Source organism: Pteropus vampyrus, unplaced genomic scaffold (genome assembly GCF_000151845.1).
Source record: "Pteropus vampyrus isolate Shadow unplaced genomic scaffold, Pvam_2.0 Scaffold202, whole genome shotgun sequence".
Lineage (NCBI taxonomy): Eukaryota > Metazoa > Chordata > Mammalia > Chiroptera > Pteropodidae > Pteropus > Pteropus vampyrus.
Window position 1 is genome coordinate 738,292 of NW_011888983.1, and position 20,127 is coordinate 758,418.

General features: G+C 34.8%; 1 protein-coding gene and 1 pseudogene across 1 annotated transcript in view; one reads left to right on the forward strand and one right to left on the reverse strand.

The window, feature by feature from the left end:
- The window catches only part of SUPV3L1 (Suv3 like RNA helicase), a 28,255-nt gene extending 8,479 nt beyond the window's left edge, over nt 1–19,776 (forward strand). The window contains exons 2-15 of the mRNA XM_011372153.2: nt 2,402–2,479; nt 2,886–2,993; nt 3,975–4,089; nt 5,245–5,413; nt 7,063–7,174; nt 9,211–9,288; nt 10,410–10,501; nt 11,435–11,615; nt 12,145–12,238; nt 13,097–13,316; nt 14,514–14,594; nt 14,938–15,114; nt 18,334–18,482; nt 19,296–19,776. Coding sequence (XP_011370455.1) covers nt 2,402–2,479; nt 2,886–2,993; nt 3,975–4,089; nt 5,245–5,413; nt 7,063–7,174; nt 9,211–9,288; nt 10,410–10,501; nt 11,435–11,615; nt 12,145–12,238; nt 13,097–13,316; nt 14,514–14,594; nt 14,938–15,114; nt 18,334–18,482; nt 19,296–19,731 — 2,090 coding nt within the window. The 3' untranslated portion in view covers nt 19,732–19,776. The remainder of the gene's footprint in view (nt 1–2,401; nt 2,480–2,885; nt 2,994–3,974; nt 4,090–5,244; nt 5,414–7,062; nt 7,175–9,210; nt 9,289–10,409; nt 10,502–11,434; nt 11,616–12,144; nt 12,239–13,096; nt 13,317–14,513; nt 14,595–14,937; nt 15,115–18,333; nt 18,483–19,295) is intronic.
- Nucleotides 12,796–12,915, reverse strand: LOC111746833 (annotated as a pseudogene).
- Nucleotides 19,777–20,127: the final 351 nt, after the last annotated feature.

Here is a 20,127-nt window from a genome sequence, read left to right on the forward strand (position 1 = left end):
AGCATGTAGCTTCGATGTATTGAGATGGAATTCTAGTTAATTACTAATGAGTACAGTGAAATAAGTGATTAAAACATTTTCTTAAGAATGAGTAAATCATAAGGTTTAAGCAGTCCCTAGCCAGTAGTAATGGCTACTTTGTTCTTCATCAGGATGTAAGTGGAGTAAAGTGGATCATTATTTTTGCGTAAAGACTCTTGTGAGGTACAGTTATATTTTAGAAAAGAACCGATTCTGATGGATTGTCTTGATCATTTTGTATTCTCTTCAAAAGAATATGGAATCATTTAAAACACAATGCAACTGGCTTAGAGTTTATAGTGGGCCTTTTAGTTTCAGCAAATGTGGTTTTGAATCCCAACACAGACATTAAATCCCAGGCTCCCATTGCAGGAAGTTGGAAGAAAGCTATTACCTGGTTAAAAGTTGTAGTGACTGAGTATTTCTACTATGCCGGAAATCTAGAGAGTGTCTGTTTTAATCACTGTTGGTTTTAATGAGAAGTAAAAAAAAAAAAAAAAAAAATCAGGTCGTTCTGTTAACAGCGAAATGTTAAAGACTTATTTTTTATGAAAAATACACCTGTTTACATATACTTCTGTAGTAGATTAAACTTTCTACTATTTCTATTGTGTCCATGTTTTTGCAGTTATCTTTTAAAAAATGATAGCAGATTTTTAGAAAATGTCCTTTTAGATAAAATAAAGTATTGGTACAGAGAAACCTCACTTTTTTTATGTGGACAATATTCATTTTTTAAAACAGCTTTAAAATATTTACATACCATAAAGTTCATCCATTTAAAGTGTATGATTTAATGGTATATTTGCAGCATTATACAACTATCACCATAATCTAATTATAGAACATTTTCATCACCTCAAAAAGAATCTCATATCCAGTAGCAATCACTTCCCATTCTCCTAGTCCCCAGGTCCCTCTGCCTAGCCTATGGCACACTAGTCAACATTGTTTCTGTTTGGACATTTCATATAAACGGATACAACAACGTGGTATTTCTTGACTAGTTTCACTTAACATGAGGAGCCTCATTTTTTAAGCATTTTCAATTGAGCAAAGTATGATTCTTGCATAACACTTCAGTGTTAGTTATAAAAAAAGGGTTAATTCTAAATAATTTGATGTCTTCACTTTGTATTGAGTTTATAGATCAGCAGAATTTCCCCCAAGCAATTGCATGTGCTTTATTCCCATCTTTTATTTGTCACTGGTTTTTCCATTTTTGCTGCAAAGAAACTGTTGCCCCCAGTGGGTACAAAGTAACAGAAACCCAGAAATATCAGATAACTGCCTGCGATAGATATATATGTATCATATTTAGTTGTGGGCAAATATAATGGCTAAACCAGAGATTTTGAAATTCTCTCATTCTGCAGAACAAATTTTTGTTAATGGGATGCTTTATTCAGACTTAATTCTTTCAGTGAGTGTTGTGTGTATTCTGGCTATTTGAAAATGCAGTTGGTTATTTTTGTGGGAGGTAGAGATATAGGCCACTTGGCCTTTCTGTTTCATGGGCAAAGACTATATCTTCAATTTTAGCCTACTTTCTCAGAAATGTAGAGTGTGTGGCTGAAATGTTTATCTCTACAGAATAATGTTGTATTTTAACATGTTTAATGGTAATGTAATCTCAGCTTGATTAATTTCAAATATTTTCACTTATAAAATTATTGATTCATAGTGGCATGTTACTTTCGCAGACATCTAAATTCAATCTCCCCTGTAGCACTGTAACTTTTCTGCCGTCATCCTTGAAATATAGTCATCTAAGCCTTGCTTGAGTCCTTTCAGCATCATGGAGCTGGCACTTTTGTGAGGCAACCCCTTTTTATTGTTCTAAATTGTTAGGAAGTTCTTGTATAAATTCCACTGAAATCTGCTTCCTTCATTTCCGTACTGACTTAAATTATGCCATCTAGAATGAGATAAGTGTAATCTTTTCTCCCTAAAATCATCTCCAAATTAAAGAACATTTCTGGCTCCTTTAGTCATTTGCATAAAAGCATAATGATCTGGTCCTTGCAGTATTGGTTGTCTTTCTAGATACTTTTAGTTGCTCACTATTAGATGTTCAGAATGGTTGTAAGTAAAAACAACATGGTTATCTACAAGTGGCCTGACAGAGGCTAGGGTCAGTGTCTAATGTGAAGCACCTTGCTTATTCCTCTGCAGTATAATAGGAATATTGTTTGACTTTATAATTTTTCTAGGCACTTTATTTCACTATTAAACTATAAAGAGCTTGTGGTTAACTAAAACCTTTTAAGTTCTTGCAACACTCAGTAGACTGCTGTCTTGGGTGTTATGTTTTTGGGGCATTTCTCCATGTGGAAAACAAATGTTAAACAAATGTTAAGCTTTGATATCTTTCTTCCAGATGAAGTAAAGAAGATCTTAGACAAATTTTACAAGAGGAAAGAAATTCAGAAACTGAGCGCCGACTATGGACTTGACAGTAAGGCTAATAACATTCCATTAGAGATATTTTATTACATCTTAGATAACAGCTTTGTCAGTACTGTGTGACACCTCCTGTAGATTACAGCTTTGTCAGTACTGTGTGACACCTCCTGAAGCCTGGACATAATCTGGAGGATGTCTTAGACCTTTACTTCTCCCTGGGCAGGAGATGGGCAAGATGTACCTGGTGAGCCACACACACAGCAAAGCAGCTGTGTGTTCAGCTTTCCTCCATGTTGTGCTAGGATTTTAGTTTTAACCAAGATCATAATAAACCAACTGTACTACCAAAACAAGAGCAAACACTTTGATGAGTTAGAGTGATGTGTATATGTACTTTTTAAAAAGAGAAATGGAATGAAGACTAACCCCTGCCTATTTTGATTTTGTGTTTCTTGCAGCTCGCCTCTTCCACCAGGCTTTCATAAGCTTTAGAAATTATATCATGCAGTCTCATTCCCTGGATGTGGACATTCACATTATTTTGAATGATATTTGCTTCAGTGCAGGTAAGTGTTTATACTTTTAAAAATCCTGTTGAATATACTTTCTGTTTCTTCCCATGGTTCATGTTCATTTCTCAGGGCTTATTTGTTTTAAAATAGACCCCATTACCATTCTCTGTAAATAATTCAGTGCTTGCATAGGAGGCTGTCTGTGCCCTTTTGCTTTTATATTTGGTCCCTGAGCTAGTTATTAAATCACCCATGTGTCTTAGACTGGAGGTAGAGTTGATCTATCACTATCTGCTGTTCACTATCTGTTAATATACGCCACAGTGAAATGAACTTTCACACAAGATAGAATTAATACATAGCAGATTCCATCTGTTCTGCCACAGGCTTCTTTCTTCCTCATATCAGGAGAGTTCTTGCCATAAAAGAAGAAAATGTAAGGACATCGTTATTTTGTTCCCATAGGCAGCTTGGCTTTGGTTATATATTTTAAATGTATTTGACTATTAGACCTTTATGTTGTGTCAAACGCTGAGGTAGAACCTGGATACAAAGCATAATGGGATGCAGCTCCACCTTCCTCAGAGCCGCTAAGATGTGGAGACATCTTACTGAGGAATTAGTTTACTTTCATACTTTGTCTCGCAGTGGTTTCTAGTTTAAAAAATGTTTGCTCCAGCAGTTCTCTTCAGTAACCACAGGCCTTCTCTCTAATGTATATTTGCAGATTCTTTATTTTTAATTTAACTTTCAACAATGCTGATCTTTACCTGTTTGCGTTGGATCTTTACCTGGAATATGGTGTTTGGCAGCCAGTTTTCTGTTTTCCTAGAAAATATAAGTGAAATTAGGAGGCACATATAAGACAAAGCAGAATCTCAGAAAAAAGTAGAGTTCCGTGCTCCAGGGTTTTGTTTTTTTGTTTTTATCCTGGCGATGTTTGCCTAACTTAGCTCACTAAGAAAAAAGTTTCACTAAGTTTAGCTATGGATAACATGTAGATTGCACATGTTAATGCAGTGTTTTATTTTCCAGCTCATGTGGATGATTTATTTCCATTTTTCTTGAGACATGCAAAACAGATATTTCCTGTGTTGGAATGTAAGGATGATCTACGTAAAATCAGTGACTTAAGGATACCACCTAATTGGTTAGTTTCTTCATTCGTGGATTTGAAATTTTAAGTTTTTAATCTTGGGAGTTTAATGATTATTATTTTTTTTATGCTGGATGATAAATCATAAAGAGTGTAGATTGTATTTTTTTCCCTAGAAAAACAGGCAGTTAACTCAGGCAGGCAGTTAACTGGTGTTTCCTCTCTATCCTGATCCAGCTAGGTTTTAGATTTTATTACAACAGATCTAGAGTAGCCCTTACTTTAGGGGTGTTGTCCTTATAATTCAGGTGTGGCCTTTCTGGTGTCTCAGCTGAATGCCTGGGGTGTTAATGAGCTCTCTCACCACCACCATGGCTGGAACTCCAGCATCTCCTAGCACTTTGCCACCTCATTGAGACTTTCTGTTCAAACCCTTAGCAAGCTAGTTTCTGCTAGGCGCTGTACATGTTTAGCCCAGCCCTTGGCCAACGATCCACAGGGAACTCTTATATAGACGTCAAGGCTTCCCCTCCACTGCAGCCTTTCTTCTTTTCCACACTCTGTCCTTTAAGTTCCAGCTGCTTCAGCAACTCTCAACTTGATCTCTGCTGCTCAGCTCAGTGGGACTATAGTACTTTGCTTGGATTCCACCTCCCTGTATTCTAGTAGGGCTCAGGTGTTCTCTTTCAGGGCCTGTAGTTCTGCACTACCTGTCGTCATGTACCCAAGCAGCTACTGCATGTATTTTGTCCAGTTTTGTACTTGTTTATGGTGGGAAGGCAAGTCTATCATGGCCAGAAGCAGAAGACGAGGTCATCATGTTGTATGTGTTGAAATTCAGGAGCCTGGGAATACTCATTTATAGGATCATGTGTTTAGAGTTATGGACATGATGTGAACATATTTATGGAGCTGATAGCAGTTTAAACTTATTTTAAGTAACTGAGGAAAAGAGATTTGCACAATGGCAAAAATATCCAAGAAATTAATTTGTATTCAGATTTTTCTGTCCTCTAGTTTGTAAATGTCGTTCTTGGAAAGCAGTTGTTACTTTAGCGTGGATATGATACTTGTCATTTAATTAAATTTTTCAAAGATGTTATCTTGTGAACGTTAGGATGTTTCATTGGAATTTTTTTCAATTGATAACTTTGCCAAGATAGATTTTGAGGTTATTGAGATTAAGCTGTTTACCTACTCATCTTTTAGGTACCAAGAAGCCAGAGCCATACAGCGGAAGATAATATTCCATTCGGGCCCCACAAACAGTGGAAAGACTTATCATGCAATTCAGAAATACTTGTCAGCAAAATCTGGAGTGTATTGTGGCCCTTTAAAATTACTGGCACATGAGATCTTCGAAAAGAGTAATGCTGCTGTCAGTGTATTACCACATACTCGCTCTTTTTCTTGTTAATTTTGTGGGGGAGGTGGGTCCGAGTAAAGATGGGAGGGAGGGAAGGGCATATGTAGTAATTTGCCAATAACAAAAATTGCTCTATTGCACCTAAGAAACCATCAATTGTAAGATATACCATTATTTTATGCACAACTGAGAAAGAAAAAGATACTGCCAACTGAACTCTGACATGCCATCAATTGTTAAGATGTATTCTAAAACTGTGTGTATTAGAATGAATCAAATACAGTGATATAGAATATTTCACATATACAGATATATGCAAGAAATAATACAAATAACTTGGACCTACTACCACACTCCCATCAGATTCTAACATTTTGCTATCCTGGTTTTATTTACCTTTTAAATAAATAAAATATTATTGATATAGTTGAACCCCTCCTTTGCCTCCTCAGAGTTAACCAGTATTCTGTTATGATATTTAATTTACCTTTTTTTTTAGATTAGACCTTTGATTCTATCAACTAGAACTAATGATAAAGACCAACAACACCTTTTCAAACCTGAAAAGGACTGAATGCCTGTGGTCTGAAGCATCATTTTTCTAAACAGTTTAGGATAAAATTTGGTTCATTGTCTTATTAGGACTTTATAATGTGAGATTAACCAGTTTTGGTAGATAATTTGCATTCTCTCTGTTTCGTTCTGAATAATTTGTATAATTTGCATACATACTTATATAATTGCCTCTTTATCCATACTTAAAGTAGTTCCTCAGAATAAAGACCTTCTTTTACATAAACACAGCATATTTATCTAAGGGACATTTAACATTGATAGAATACAAATATTTAATCCATGGTCTATATTCAAATTTTGTCAGTTGTTCAATAACATCACTCCCCATTCCCCTTTCTCCTTTCTCCTTCCTCCCCACCCCTAACCCTGATTCTGTACAGGGTCTCACACTGTTTTTGTTGTCATGTCTCTAGTTTCCATGAATCTGGGACAATTTCTTAGTCTTCCTTTGTCTTTCATAACCTTTACATTTTGGAAAACTACTACAGGTCAGTTGTAAACTGTTACTCAGTTTGGATATGTCTGATATTTTCTCATGATTAGGTTCAGGCCACTAGGGAGACCAGCTATCTCTGCTTGCCTGGATTTTCCAAGATTTAGCACCAAAAGTCCTTTGTCCTGGGGAACCCCTCAGCGCTGGGTGAACTGGAGTGGTCGATCACTCTAATATAGCATTGGTGTTGGTCTCTCTCAGGGAATTATGTTAGGAAGACTTCACATTCTTAAATTTTATGTATAATGTTCTTCTTGAATATGGAAACAATTCATGTTCATTTTATTTTAATAAACTGAAATAGTGTAGAAAGGTACAGAGTTAAAAAATAAAACTGCTATAATTTCTTATGCTTTTGTTACCTGAGAATTTAGCTCATTTAAGATGTTTCCAAGTTTATGTAGGTTATGTAAGAGACTAGCTTTTATATCTTATGAAAAAAATGTTTTAAGGATTGGGAATATTTAGTTTTAGCTATTAGACAAATACATTTGATGGTAATGGAGAGAATACTGTATTAAATATCCGAAACTTCTTTTTTTCTATTGTTTTCAAGGTGAAAATAATTCTAGCTTGCTTTTTTTCATCCTAGGGTGTGCCATGTGACTTGGTGACAGGTGAAGAACGTGTGACAATAGAGCTAAATGGAAAACAGGCGGCCCATGTTGCTTGTACCGTTGAGATGTGCAGTGTCACAACTCCTTGTATGTATACACCATTTAAAAAACTTTATGGTTTAGTATTTTTTTATTTTAAAATACTGATAAACATGAAATGTTTTATATTGTGAAAAAACTTTTTAATATTTATTTATTTATTTATTTATTTTATGGTGACATCGATTAACGAAATCCAGTAAGTTTCATCTGTACACTTTAGAAAAAACTTTTAAATTGAGACATAGAATAAAATAGTTCAACAGATACCTAGTACTGACCATCACTAATAAATGCCCAGAACTCTCTGTCATGTTTGCTTTTGATTGTTCTTTTCCTTTTCCTCTTAAAAGGACTAAAATGTTAATAAGTATAAGGTATACCTTGTACCTCAGTTCAATTCCTTCCCCCTTCTTTTGATCCAGCTGCTATCAAGTATTTGGTGTAAATCTTTCCTGTCTTTTTTATATCACTGATCTATACATTATTTATCAATACTATATAGATTGTGTGTTTTAAAACATGTCATTATCATATTGTATTATTGTTCCACATTTGCTTTTTTATTCTATACGTTTTTAGATCTAGTCTTGTTATATATATATATAATCATATGTATACATATATAATCATATATATATAAGTACATATATCAAGTTTACTCATTTAAACTGTTACATAGTATTCCATCTTATGATTAAAAGTATTCATTCTTCTATTAAAGGACATTTAGGTTGTTTAAAGTGTTTCATTATTACATGTAGAACTGCAGTAAACTTCTAGTTGTTTTAAAAATATTTTAAATGAATATTAACTTATTACATAAAAGTAAATGCAAAAGAGAAGGAAAAAAATAACAGAATCTCCCAATCCTACCCATTCAGAATCAATGTGTTAACCTCGTGATGTATATTTTTCATATTTTTTTCTGAGTTTATATTTGTATTATGCATGCATATACTTATGTGTAGGTGTGTATGTTAAATAAAATAAGAGTAATACATTATGTACTATTATGTATTAGAGCACTTTATGTACTATTTTGCAGTTTGCTTTTTTCATTTTAATAATCTTAACTTTCTGAGTAAAAGGATAGTTTGTTTTAAATTAACTCATTATAAAAGTAATTCATTATAAAAATTTAAATAGCACATAAGTTTATAAAATCAAAATCCCCTCTTCTACTCTCTCTTTTCTAATCTTGTTTGCATATACCCAGATGTGATAAGTAATTTTTAATCTAATGGGTTTTCAGTATAAAATTAACTTTCTTTTGTTTCCTAAGTATCATTGTGGGCATATTAAATTTTTAAAATTTAATGTGCTCTTCTCAACTCTTTGTTATTTTAGGAAGAATATTAAAATATGATTTGTATGACTTAAATTAGAATAAAATAATATAGTTGGAAGCATTTTGACATTAGAAAATAAAATGAGGCACTAATTTTTGTCATAGTGATGAGTTTAAAACCCCTAAGAATGAGTATAGTTGAAGCTCAGGGAATTACACTGTCCACTCTACTTTCTGCTCCTGGCACCCATCTGGGTTCCTGTGGTAGAGCTGCTTCATTTACTGCAGGGTTATCTACTCCTGGTTTTTGAAAGCCTAGATACTTTCTTTTTTGACTGCCATGTAGGCGTGTTAGTTGATATTAGGCAGATTCTTCAGGCAGCCTCTGAGATTGCAGAAAATAAATGAACCTGTTTAATTTGGGAGGCAGTGCAATAGAATGGTTAAGAGTATGGACTTTGGAGCTAGATGGCCTGAGTTTGAATTTCATGTTTTTTGATCTTCACACTTAACCGCATATACTGTGTAAGCGTGTGCCAGTGACTTAAATTCTCTGGGCCTCAGTTTATTCTTCTGTAAAATGGAGATGGTGATGACTTTCCTCATACGTTTGTTGTGAGGATTAAATGAGTCAAAATCGTAAAGCACCTAGAATAAGATTGCCAGAAAAGAAGCACTTAATGATCAATGATGATGATTATGGTGGTGATGAAAGCTTGAACTTTGGTGTTGTAATTTGTTTATAATACTGTTTATGTAGATCATATTGCTGATGATAGCTTTTTATTTTAAGATGAAGTGGCTGTGATTGATGAAATTCAAATGATTAAAGACCCAGCCAGAGGATGGGCCTGGACCAGAGCACTTCTAGGTTAGTGGTCTTACTGCTGTAAACCTGTACTTTGTGACATCTGCACTGAGTTGCATTTATCTGCTTGACCTTGCCAAGTAGAGCCAGCTAGATCCTTTCTTTTTGGCACAGCAAACGAAACACTCAGCTAAGTGTGAGTTTTATTTTCCAGTTATTATTTTAATAATGGGAAGTCCATTTTTCATATTACACAGTTAGCATAACCATTTAATTAAAGTTAAAATGTTTAAATCTCACTGTATTAACACAACAGCTATTAAGATGTTGGTGTATTCCATGCAGTCTTTTTTCTTATGCATGTGACTATAAATTTTGTGACTATAAATTTTGTATTTTGCTTTTTTCAGTTGTTTCATACATATTTTTTTGTACCACATATTAATGTTGCATATCCTCCACTGAAGAGCTGTACTATAATTTTTTCCACAGAGTTGACCATTTTCCCCTATTATTAATAATACAGTAAAAATCTTTGTGGCCATAGCTTCTTATTTATTTATTTTATTATTTCTTTAGGCTAGGCTCCTGGAAGTGGAATTCTTGAGGTCCATGGACGTGAATGAATGTTTCTGTTGCTTGATATTGGAGTGAATTTTTGATCAGCATGTTGTAGGCTAGGTGTTTCCAAATTTAGAAACAAATAGCTGAATTCTTTCTTCAAACAAAGAATATTCACCGAAGCCTATAATGTAAAATAGAAGAAAGTGGATTTGCTCAGGGATAAGGAGCTTTTCCTTCTACTATCCAGCCTCTAGCCTCTTAGGCACCTCAGTGATTCCATGGAGTCTAATTTGAAAAACACAAGTATAAGACTGATGTTCAGTACTAACCATACAATGCCAGATTCTAGTCCTGGCTGGCATCACCCTCTAGTAGACCGAAAACCTTGGCCAAAGCAATTTAAAAGCCTTGAGATTTATAAAAATGGAGATAATCTGTGCCCACTAGAAGAAGGTGGTTGTTTTGAGGTTTAAATCAGAGATAATATTTATGAAAACACTTGGTAAAATTGTAAAGCGATAGGTAAATAGTTGTAAAGCAAAATATTTTTGCTATGTAAAGTGTTGTATATTTAATTTTATATCTTTAAATTTTAAAAGTTGTGATTTTCCATTTAACAGGACTCTGTGCTAAAGAAGTCCATTTATGTGGAGAGGCTGCTGCTATTGACCTGGTTACTGAGCTTATGTACACCACTGGGGAGGAAGTGGAGGTACTAGATAATATACATTGTTCTCAAGATGGCCTAGCAAATAGCCCAGGGTACCAAGTCACTGGCTTCATTGGCCCCAGACAGTGGCAAAAATCAAAACTTAACTAAAAAGAAGGCTTCATTTCCTCGTAGTTAACTAGATCATACATATTTGGTTGAACCTCATGATCTGAAGTTCTGACAGGGTGGCCATCATACCTTGAATCTTCCAAAGTACAGGAGATTCATCATCTTGTCTTGACGTTCTGGAGTTTAAACAGATCTCTTTAAAATTAAGTAAATCAGAACTGTTGGAAGTTTGAGGCTCAGCAAAAGTTCGTGGTTTTTAAAGTCTCAGATGTCAGATAATTGGGGCCTTCGATATATATATCTAATTGCTAGAGATGGTTTGTATCCTTTTTTTCAAATTCTTGGAGTAGGAAGTAACTGGTTTTCTTTTAATACTACTTTTAGTTTTCTTTACCAGAGTTCTGTAAGATGAAGAAGTATTTTAAAATTCGTCCTTTACTTTAGTATTCAGCCTTGAGAGAGAGAGAGTGTGTAATGTAGTGGAAGAAATTCTAGGTTCTAGTCTTGACTTTGCTATTATTAGTTTTGTGTTCTTAGACAAATCACAGAAGTCTAGAACTGGAAAAATCCTCATTAGATCCGATCTTTTATTGGGCTCTATTTTACTCTTTCATAAAATGGAAATAACAGTCAGTAACCCTTTTGAACTTACCTAGTTGCTATGAAAATCAAATATAAATGAAAATGCTTTGAAAATTTGTGAAACATTGTTTAATGTTTTATTAATTAAAAAATACCAAATGTTTTCCTGTACTTTCCCTTGAAAAACATTGGAACTTGGTTTTTAGCTACTTTTGAATGCTTTGCAAGTTTTTCACTTAATGAAGTGTGTTATTTTACAATATCATCATGTCTTTATTATAGGTTCGAAACTATAAGAGGCTTACCCCCATTTCTGTGCTGGATCATGCGCTAGAATCTTTAGACAACCTTCGGCCTGGGGACTGCATTGTCTGTTTTAGCAAGAATGATATTTATTCTGTGAGTCGACAAATTGAAATTCGGGGATTGGAGTCAGCTGTTATATATGGCAGTCTCCCACCTGGTAATTACTGGTTTTCATCATGACAGAATATGAAATCTCACTTTTGCCATTTATGTTGAGATACATATAGAAAACACAGTAAAGGTACTGAATTTTAAGTTGCTTGATATATTGATAGTTTGTTATAGGTCAGTATAAATTAAATGTTTCTCTAGTTCATCTTATTGGGGATAGAAGTATTTTATTTATTTCTGGCTCTTACCATTAGACTATAAATGTTGAGCTGATGATTTTCTTACAGAAATGTCATTAAAATATGAACTTGGTAAAATTCTTCAAGTCGTAGTCTTGAAATCTGTTAATATGTGTCCTAGTGTGGTGGGGGTTTGTGTTGCTCTATGTGGGGATATTTAAAGGGATGGAAACAAAGAATAAGTGGTTCCTTGAGGATATAAAGAAATAAGTTTGAAACAATAAGAATTTTATCTATAAAAATAGAGAGTAGGAGGTGAGAATTTCCAAGATCTGCTTAGTGTGATGTAGTAAAAGATTGAGAATACTGATTTAACATGAATTGTTCTTATTTTAGGGACCAAACTTGCTCAAGCAAAAAAGTTTAATGATCCTGATGATCCATGCAAAATCCTGGTTGCTACAGATGCAATTGGCATGGGACTTAATTTGTAAGTAATTTGTTAACAATTATAGATATTCATTGGGTTAAATGGCATTTAAATAATTTCTAATTGGCATTAGAATGACCAAACGCTTTGATTTAGGAAAAGGGGTATTATATAGATCTGAGATTTATCTTGCTTATATCTGTTAAGGGAGTAAAAAGAAAATATCACATAGCTGAATGCTGCTCCCAGCCACTGCTAACCTGTTATATTACCTCACTTTATTTCCACTTTCTCAGTCAACAAGTGTGTGAGTGCCTATTATACGTGTGGGGCTAGCTGTTATCTCTAGGGGTAACCATATTAAGCCTAAATGTTTCTTCCTGGGGAATGAATCAGAAAACTATTTAAAACTGTTAATAGCAGCCAACTTTTAAAAGCATCCTGAGAACACTTTATGTTCTTTATTTCTAAAAAAGTTACTTTCCATAGCCTATTGAAGTATAATTTACATACTATACAATTCACCCATTTTAAATGTACAATTTGATAATTTTTAGTAAATTTATATAGTTGTTAAAAAATACTATATATATATATATATATATATATATTTTTAATGCCTACAGCACTTGGTATTCCTAAATGGTCTTTCATCCAAGTACCAACCAGGTCCGACCCTGCTTAGCTTCCGAAGATCAGATGAGATCGGGCACGTTCAGGGTGGCATGGCTGTAGACAAAAAAATTCTATTTAAAGGGAAGAAAAAGAATTACCAACAAACTTATTTTCCTTATTTTGAAAATGGGGCAAGATTGTACATAGATCTAAACTGGAATCTGGGTGAGCATTTCTGCAGTGACTCAAATGATGGAGGATTTTGCCTACAGCCGACCATGAGATCTTTTACTTCTATTTCAGGAGCATAAGAAGAATTATTTTTTACTCCCTTCTAAAGCCCAGTGTCAATGAAAAGGGAGAGAAGGAAATAGAACCAATCACCACTTCTCAAGCCTTGCAGATTGCTGGAAGAGCTGGTAGATTCAGTTCAAAATATAAAGAAGGAGAGGTTACAACAATGAATCGAGAAGACCTCCGTTTATTAAAGGAAATTTTGAATAAGCCTGTGGATCCTATAAAGGTAAGGTGTAACATGTTAATTACTTCTCTGTGGAGGACAGTCATTCCTTCCTTCACCCACCTTCCAAACTCTTGCCTCAAATACCTGGAAACAAATAAATCTTATGCCATGAAAATCATGTCAAGAAAGCCCTACCTTATTGCTTTGGAAAGGGATAGAGAATATCCTTTTCTGATTGAGAATAGTGTGTAAGTGAAAGATCCATGTTGAACAAATTTAGTAAACCTGATTTTCCTTTAGTTCTTTCTGTAATCTAGCAGTGTTGGAGATAGGGGCACAGTTGCTTCAGGTGAGCATACAGCTGTGTTACCAGACTGAAAAATTGCCAGAAGCTTGGATGTAGAAAAAACTCTTGAATGTGAGGCAAAAACAGCACTAAGCAATACAGCTTTGAGCCAATAAGAACAAAATTAAATTTTGATTAGTGTAGTTAATGAGGCAGAAGTGTATATATTTTAAATAAACTAACTGTTAGAATTTAAAGTTGCCTGGAAAATTTACTTAACATGGCTTTTCCATTTTTCAGTGGCCCTAGGTAAAGGGGAATATAAATGAGATAATGCAAGGAAAAGTTCCTGGGAGAAAGCCATAGTTGATATCATGTTGTAGCTTTTGTTGAGTGCAGTTGATGATGATGTACCTCATTTCTCTCCTGTGTACCTCATTTCTTGAGCTCATACTCTTCCTCTCACCTTGCTCATATCTCTCTCCTTTCTCATCCTCACTTCCTCTCTTTTCTTTCCAGCTTATACTTACTTGTGGGCATTTCTTAACACTGCAATATACAGTTGAAGAGATAAACTGTCCTCAAGTTTAGACATTTTCTCATGTACTTTATGTGTATATGTATGTATATATATTTTATTATGCTGGTTAAAGCAGTTGAGTTTTCCTTGTTATTTTTGTTCAGTGGAGAGAATTGAGACCCTGGAAAGCATTTTGGTACCCTAATCAGATCATAGATTTTTAGAAATATAACTAAAATGTAAGTGAAAGATTGAATAATTATGCAGTGAGTATAATTGGTTAGTTTTACTAAATCATCTCATTGGTTTTTCTAACTGCTAATAAATGAGAAAATGATGGTGCTTTTCTCTATTTTACTCAAATTCTCATGTAGGACTTTATCTTGAAATAATTTAGGAAAACTGGTCCTTTAAAAAAATAAGCTCATGTTTGTTTTTTCTTTTACTAAAGGCAGCTGGTCTTCATCCAACTGCTGAACAGATTGAAATGTTTGCCTACCATCTCCCTGATACAACACTTTCTAATCTCATTGTAAGTAGAAACTCACTTTTAAATATCTTTTCTAACAATGTTGATGTGTCAGGCAATTACTGGTTAACCTCATTGGGAATGAATGCATGGTCTATTTTTGTGAAGTTGATATTTATGAAGTTTACCTTGAAAGTGAAAACTTTCTTCTGGGACTTTTGTCTGAGTATTTCAAATTGGGAAAGCTATGGGGGAATCTGTTAGCTTGAGGCAATGAATAAAGCAGGCCTTTCTAGAAGTCCATTATAGATTAAAGAGATTGTCTTTTTTAAAAGACTCGAGTACTTTATTTATGTCCAGTTAGGCAGTCCAATAATTTAAAATATCTTTCCTTCCCCTGCCCCAGGATATTTTTGTAGACTTTTCACAAGTTGATGGCCAGTATTTTGTCTGCAATATGGATGATTTTAAATTTTCTGCAGAGTTGATCCAGCATATTCCTTTAAGTCTACGGGTGAGGTATGTTTTCTGCACAGCCCCTATTAACAAGAAGCAGCCTTTTGTCTGCTCTTCATTGTTACAGGTAAGCCTTTATTTTTATGATATTTTGAGTTGTTTCAGATTGTTGTATTTTCCTCAAACAATACTTTGTTACTCATAATAAAACAATTGGAGAATACCCTTTAATATGAGATACTATATAAGAACTTAAATATAAAATGATTCTTTTTCTGAAAAAAGTTTTTTGAGAAAGAGGAACCTTTGCTTTGTATTTGGGTTTATATGGTAGCTTTTGTGAAGAAGGTAAAACAAAAATAAATACAATTTATTTCAAAGGATGGGAATCATTGCCCGATAATAAACTTTTTCCTTATTAGTGTTGGGTAATATTTTTTGGAAAGGAGGGGGGCATTAGGGGTTTAGTAGTGGCAATAAAACTCAGTTTTCTTAGCTATAAGGCACTGAGCTAGAGATTGCTGTCTTGTATGAATTTGGTATCAAGGGTCCAGTCTTTTTTGTTTTACCTTATTTAAGTAGGAATACAAATCTCTGACTTCTGAAGATTCACCCAAACAAGAGAGCCAGGGAAGGGTAGTAGAAGCTGAACTTCCAGCTCCTTGCCATGTCTTCTCTCCTCTTTGGGCCCTTGCTTGCCCTGTTGTATCTGCTTGGAGTGCTCTCCCCACCCTACTAAACCCTAAGGTCTCTTAGAATCTTTTCCTGACTCATGGTTGTAGATTTGCTGCCATCTTCTCTATAAACCCTAGTGTTCAGCATATTAGCTCTGTTCTTATCAACTCTAGTTCTAAATTTATTTTTAAATTTAAATACTTTCTCTTTGCACAAAATTAAAACATTACAGATAGTAAATTAGGCTACCACCTCTAATCTCAGTTCTCTGACATACTATTATTAGTTTGTATCCTTGCAGACTTTTTCGTTGTATTGGCCTACATAAGTATACATATAGAAATTCTGGTTTGTTGCGTGGGTGTGTTTTCCCATAAATGTTATAATGAATATTCCACAACTTGCATTTTTCTTTTTCCTTTAATATGTCTTAGAAGTCTTCCACATCTAGGTATTTTCCTAGAAAATATATTTACTTTGAGCTGGCATTTGTGAGAGAGCTAACTAGCATAAGATTGAAGTTTATAGAACAGAGTCTTAATGGCTTTAAACTGAACTGTGTGGAGCGTAAGCCTATGGCCTTGACCCCCTTTATACCATTTTTGATCTATTCTAATGAAGCAGAAGCATTTTACTAAGGAGTAAGGAGCCTCTGAAACAGTTGCTTATGTGTTCTGTTTAAAGTTTACAATATGAAATGTAGAGATTTTTTCTTTTTTCTTGATTTCCATCATTACTGAACTATAAAAGAGCTCAGTCCTATTGGTGGCCTCTGATGTCCCTTAGGACAGTGTTTTTGAAATTGTACTCCATGGAGCTCCTTTAAGGCTGTCTGTTGGATGAAGGTATCTGAATGGATGGGCCTCTCTTTCCCCTCTCTGGGCGGCTCTGTACTTAGCTCTTATTGGACTTCACTAGTTGTTTGTGGCCAAAAATATTGAGGCCACTGCGTTTATTAGAGAACTTGTGTTTTTCATGTCCTGCTTAGCAGATTATTGTTGTTGCATTTCCATTCTTCATGGGTATACTACTTGGCATTTGTTAAATTTAGCAGAATGTACCCTAGTGAATTTAATAAAATCATACCATTACTGTAGTTCCCCCTTATCCTTGTTTTCACTTTTCCCAGTCTCAGTTACCTGTGATCAACCTTGGTCTGAAAATATTAAATGGAAAATTTCAGAAATAAACAATTCATAAATTTTAAATTGCATGCCTTTCTGAGTAGCATAATGAAATCTTGTGCCATCCTACACTGTCCTGCTCTGTCCTGCCCGGGACGTGAATCATCCCTTTGTCCAGCATATCCATGCTGTATACACTACCTGCCTATTGGACACTTAGTTGCCATCTTGGTTATCAGGCTAACTGTTGAGGTACTGTAGTGCTTGTAACCCTTGGTTTACTTAATAATGTCCCCAGAGCACAATAGTAGTAATGTTGGCAATTTGGATATGCCAAAGAAAAGCTGTAAAGTACTTCCTTTAAGTGGAAAGGTGAAAGTGCTCAATTTAGTTAAAAAGGAAAAGAAAACATATGCTGAGGTTGCTAAGATCTAAGGTAAGAGTAAAATCTTTTACCTGTGAAATTGAGAAAGAAAAAATTTGTGCTTGTTTGCTGAGAGAGACCACATACATATAACTTTTATTACAGTATATTGTTATAATTGTTATTAGTTATTGTTGTTAATCTGTTATTGTGCCTAATTTATATGTTAAACAGTATCATAGATAATGTATGTTTAGGAAAACCGTGGAATGTATAGGGTTCAGTATTATCCACAGTTCTAGGCATCCACTGTGGGTCTTGGAACATATCCCCCAAGAATAAGGGGGAACTACTGTATTTTACCACAATTAGTCTAAAACTGCCCTCCCTCTGAAGTATTGACCTTAGGTTAAACATTTAGAGATAATTTTCCTTAATTAGGAAATGGACCATTTAGAATTAGCTTTTTCTTGATGCTAAATATTTTAACTCTTGCTTGAGAGGTCTTATATGGATATATTCCTGTCTCCTGTAGTATATTGTGATGGGTAATAATGCCTAATGTTTTCTGGGGGGCAGCATGGTTTTCAAAGCACATTCTCCAGCAATGTGTTATGGTTCAGGAAGGTGGTATGGTGGTCTTACGGTACTTGAGGAAGCTGAAGCAAGAGTGGTGACTTAGCTCACACAGTTGGTAAAGAGGCATCTTTTTACTGGTTTGGTTGACTCATGACTAGCCTGTACTAAGCCACCTCACAGAGTTTCTTTATAATAAGGGAGAACATTAACAAGATACAGATAATTAAGCTCATATTAGAGGTTATAGAACTATTACTAAGAAATAAGTCTTAGGTACTGTCTGCCCAGAACTTAGAACATTAAATCATAGAAGTTAACAGACTTAGGCCCTGAAAAGTAAGTTCTTCTGCAACTTCCGATGCCCATATTATTGCCCTGGTTTTGTAAAAAGAGGAAAATTATTCTTCTTTCTTTAAAAAAGTTCTTTTATAAAATATTAAGTGGTCTTAAACATATAGAAAAATATAAAGGAAAGAAACCAGCCTGCCTATTGAAACCCAACTACAGTTAATATTTTGTTGTGCTTTCTTTTTTTTTGTTTTCTAATCACAGAGTTAAGTGAATTCTGATTCTCTTACCAAACTCCTTCCACCGTTTCTCTCAGTTTGCCAGGCAGTATAGCAGGAATGAACCCTTGACCTTTGCATGGTTACGCCGATACATGAAATGGCCATTACTTCCACCTAAGAATATTAAAGATCTCATGGATCTTGAAGCTGTCCACGATGTCTTGGACCTTTACCTGTGGCTAAGGTATCAAATTTTTTCTTTGTGTGCCGTTGTTTTTCTAATAGGGCAAATTAAAGGTTTTATGAATGGTCTTTTGCTCTTTCAAATTAGACACATATTTGCCTAATTTGTTTATTGTTAATAAAGACCGATGAGCCTGGTTTATCCCCTTTCTAAAAATGACTTACGGAGTTCTTATTCTAGTGAAGATAAGTAAGTGAGACGGTCCACTAGATCTTGCTTCTCAAAGGGTGGTTCCTGGACCAAAAGCATTGGTGTCACCTGGGAGCTTGTTAGAAGTAGACACTGTCAAATCTACCCAGTCTTAATCAAATTCTGCATTTTAACAAATTCCCAGGTGATTCATTTGTACATTAACATTTGAGAGGTAGAGTAAGTCCTCAGTTAACGTTGTTGATAGATTCTTCCACTTTAAGTGAAAGGACATAGAATGAAACCAATTTTACCATAGGCTAGTTGATATAAACAAGAATTAAGTTCCTCTGGTATCTCATCAATGTTACAATGAAATGGCATTGAAAAAAACAATGTTATTCAAGGATCTGCTATACTCCTCTAGAATAGTGATTCTCAGAGGAGGGGCATGTCCCACTAAGGGAGCATATTGGAATCTCTTAAGAGAGGAGTGATGACCTATCATATTGACATATTCCTCGGTGTGTTGAGGTAGAAGTAAAGGTTGAGCAAAAGCACTAGACAAATTCTGCAAAAACAACATTTGGAATTAATCAGTGTCAAGATAGATTTTTGGAATTGAGATTAGTTCAGTGACTGTTGAAAGAGCTGTTACTTTAACATAATACGTCTTTTTCCCAGCTACCGGTTTATAGATATGTTCCCAGATGCCAGCCTTGTTCGAGACCTCCAGAAAGAACTAGATGGCATTATCCAAGAGGGTGTACACAACATCACCAAACTGATTAAAATTTCAGAGACACATAAGCTGTTGAATTTGGAGAGGTTGTCAGCGGAGAGCCAGTCCCGTTTGTCAGGAACATTAAAGAGCCAAGCTAGAAGGTTACGTGTTACCAAAACTGGAGCGGGTAAAGCTGTGGAACCACCCAGCTCTGATGCAGCAGAGAAATCCCTTGCTTCCAGATTGGTGCAGCAAGGACTCCTCACTGCAGACATCCTGAAACAGCTAGAAAAGGAGTGGTTGACACAACAAACTGAGCATGGCAAGGAAAGAACAGAATCTGGGACTTACTCAAAAGGGATAAGAAGAAAGAAGAAGGAACCTGATTCGGATTAGTTTTTTATATTTTTATTTTTACAAATAAAAATATTTTAAAATCTTTTTTCCCCCCTTCATCTGGATTTATTGCATACTATAGTACTGTGGCTATCATTTACTGTTTGTGTGTGTGTGGGCGGAGGGGGGGGGATTCTCAGAAACATTAATTCTTAAAGATGAGTAAACTGTTGTTTGTTTCTACATTTTAACTATGTAGGATGTCTTAGAGATTTTATTTAACTCTATATAATGGTCATTTGTAGTATAGCACTAAGACAGTGCACTATAAGGAACTCTGCATGGGAATAAAATTAGTTTGGTGAATTGTTTGACCAGTTTCATGCACCATTGCTGAGGATGGCATGGATGGAATTCTTTGATGAACATTGCTATCTATTATACCCATGTACCAGA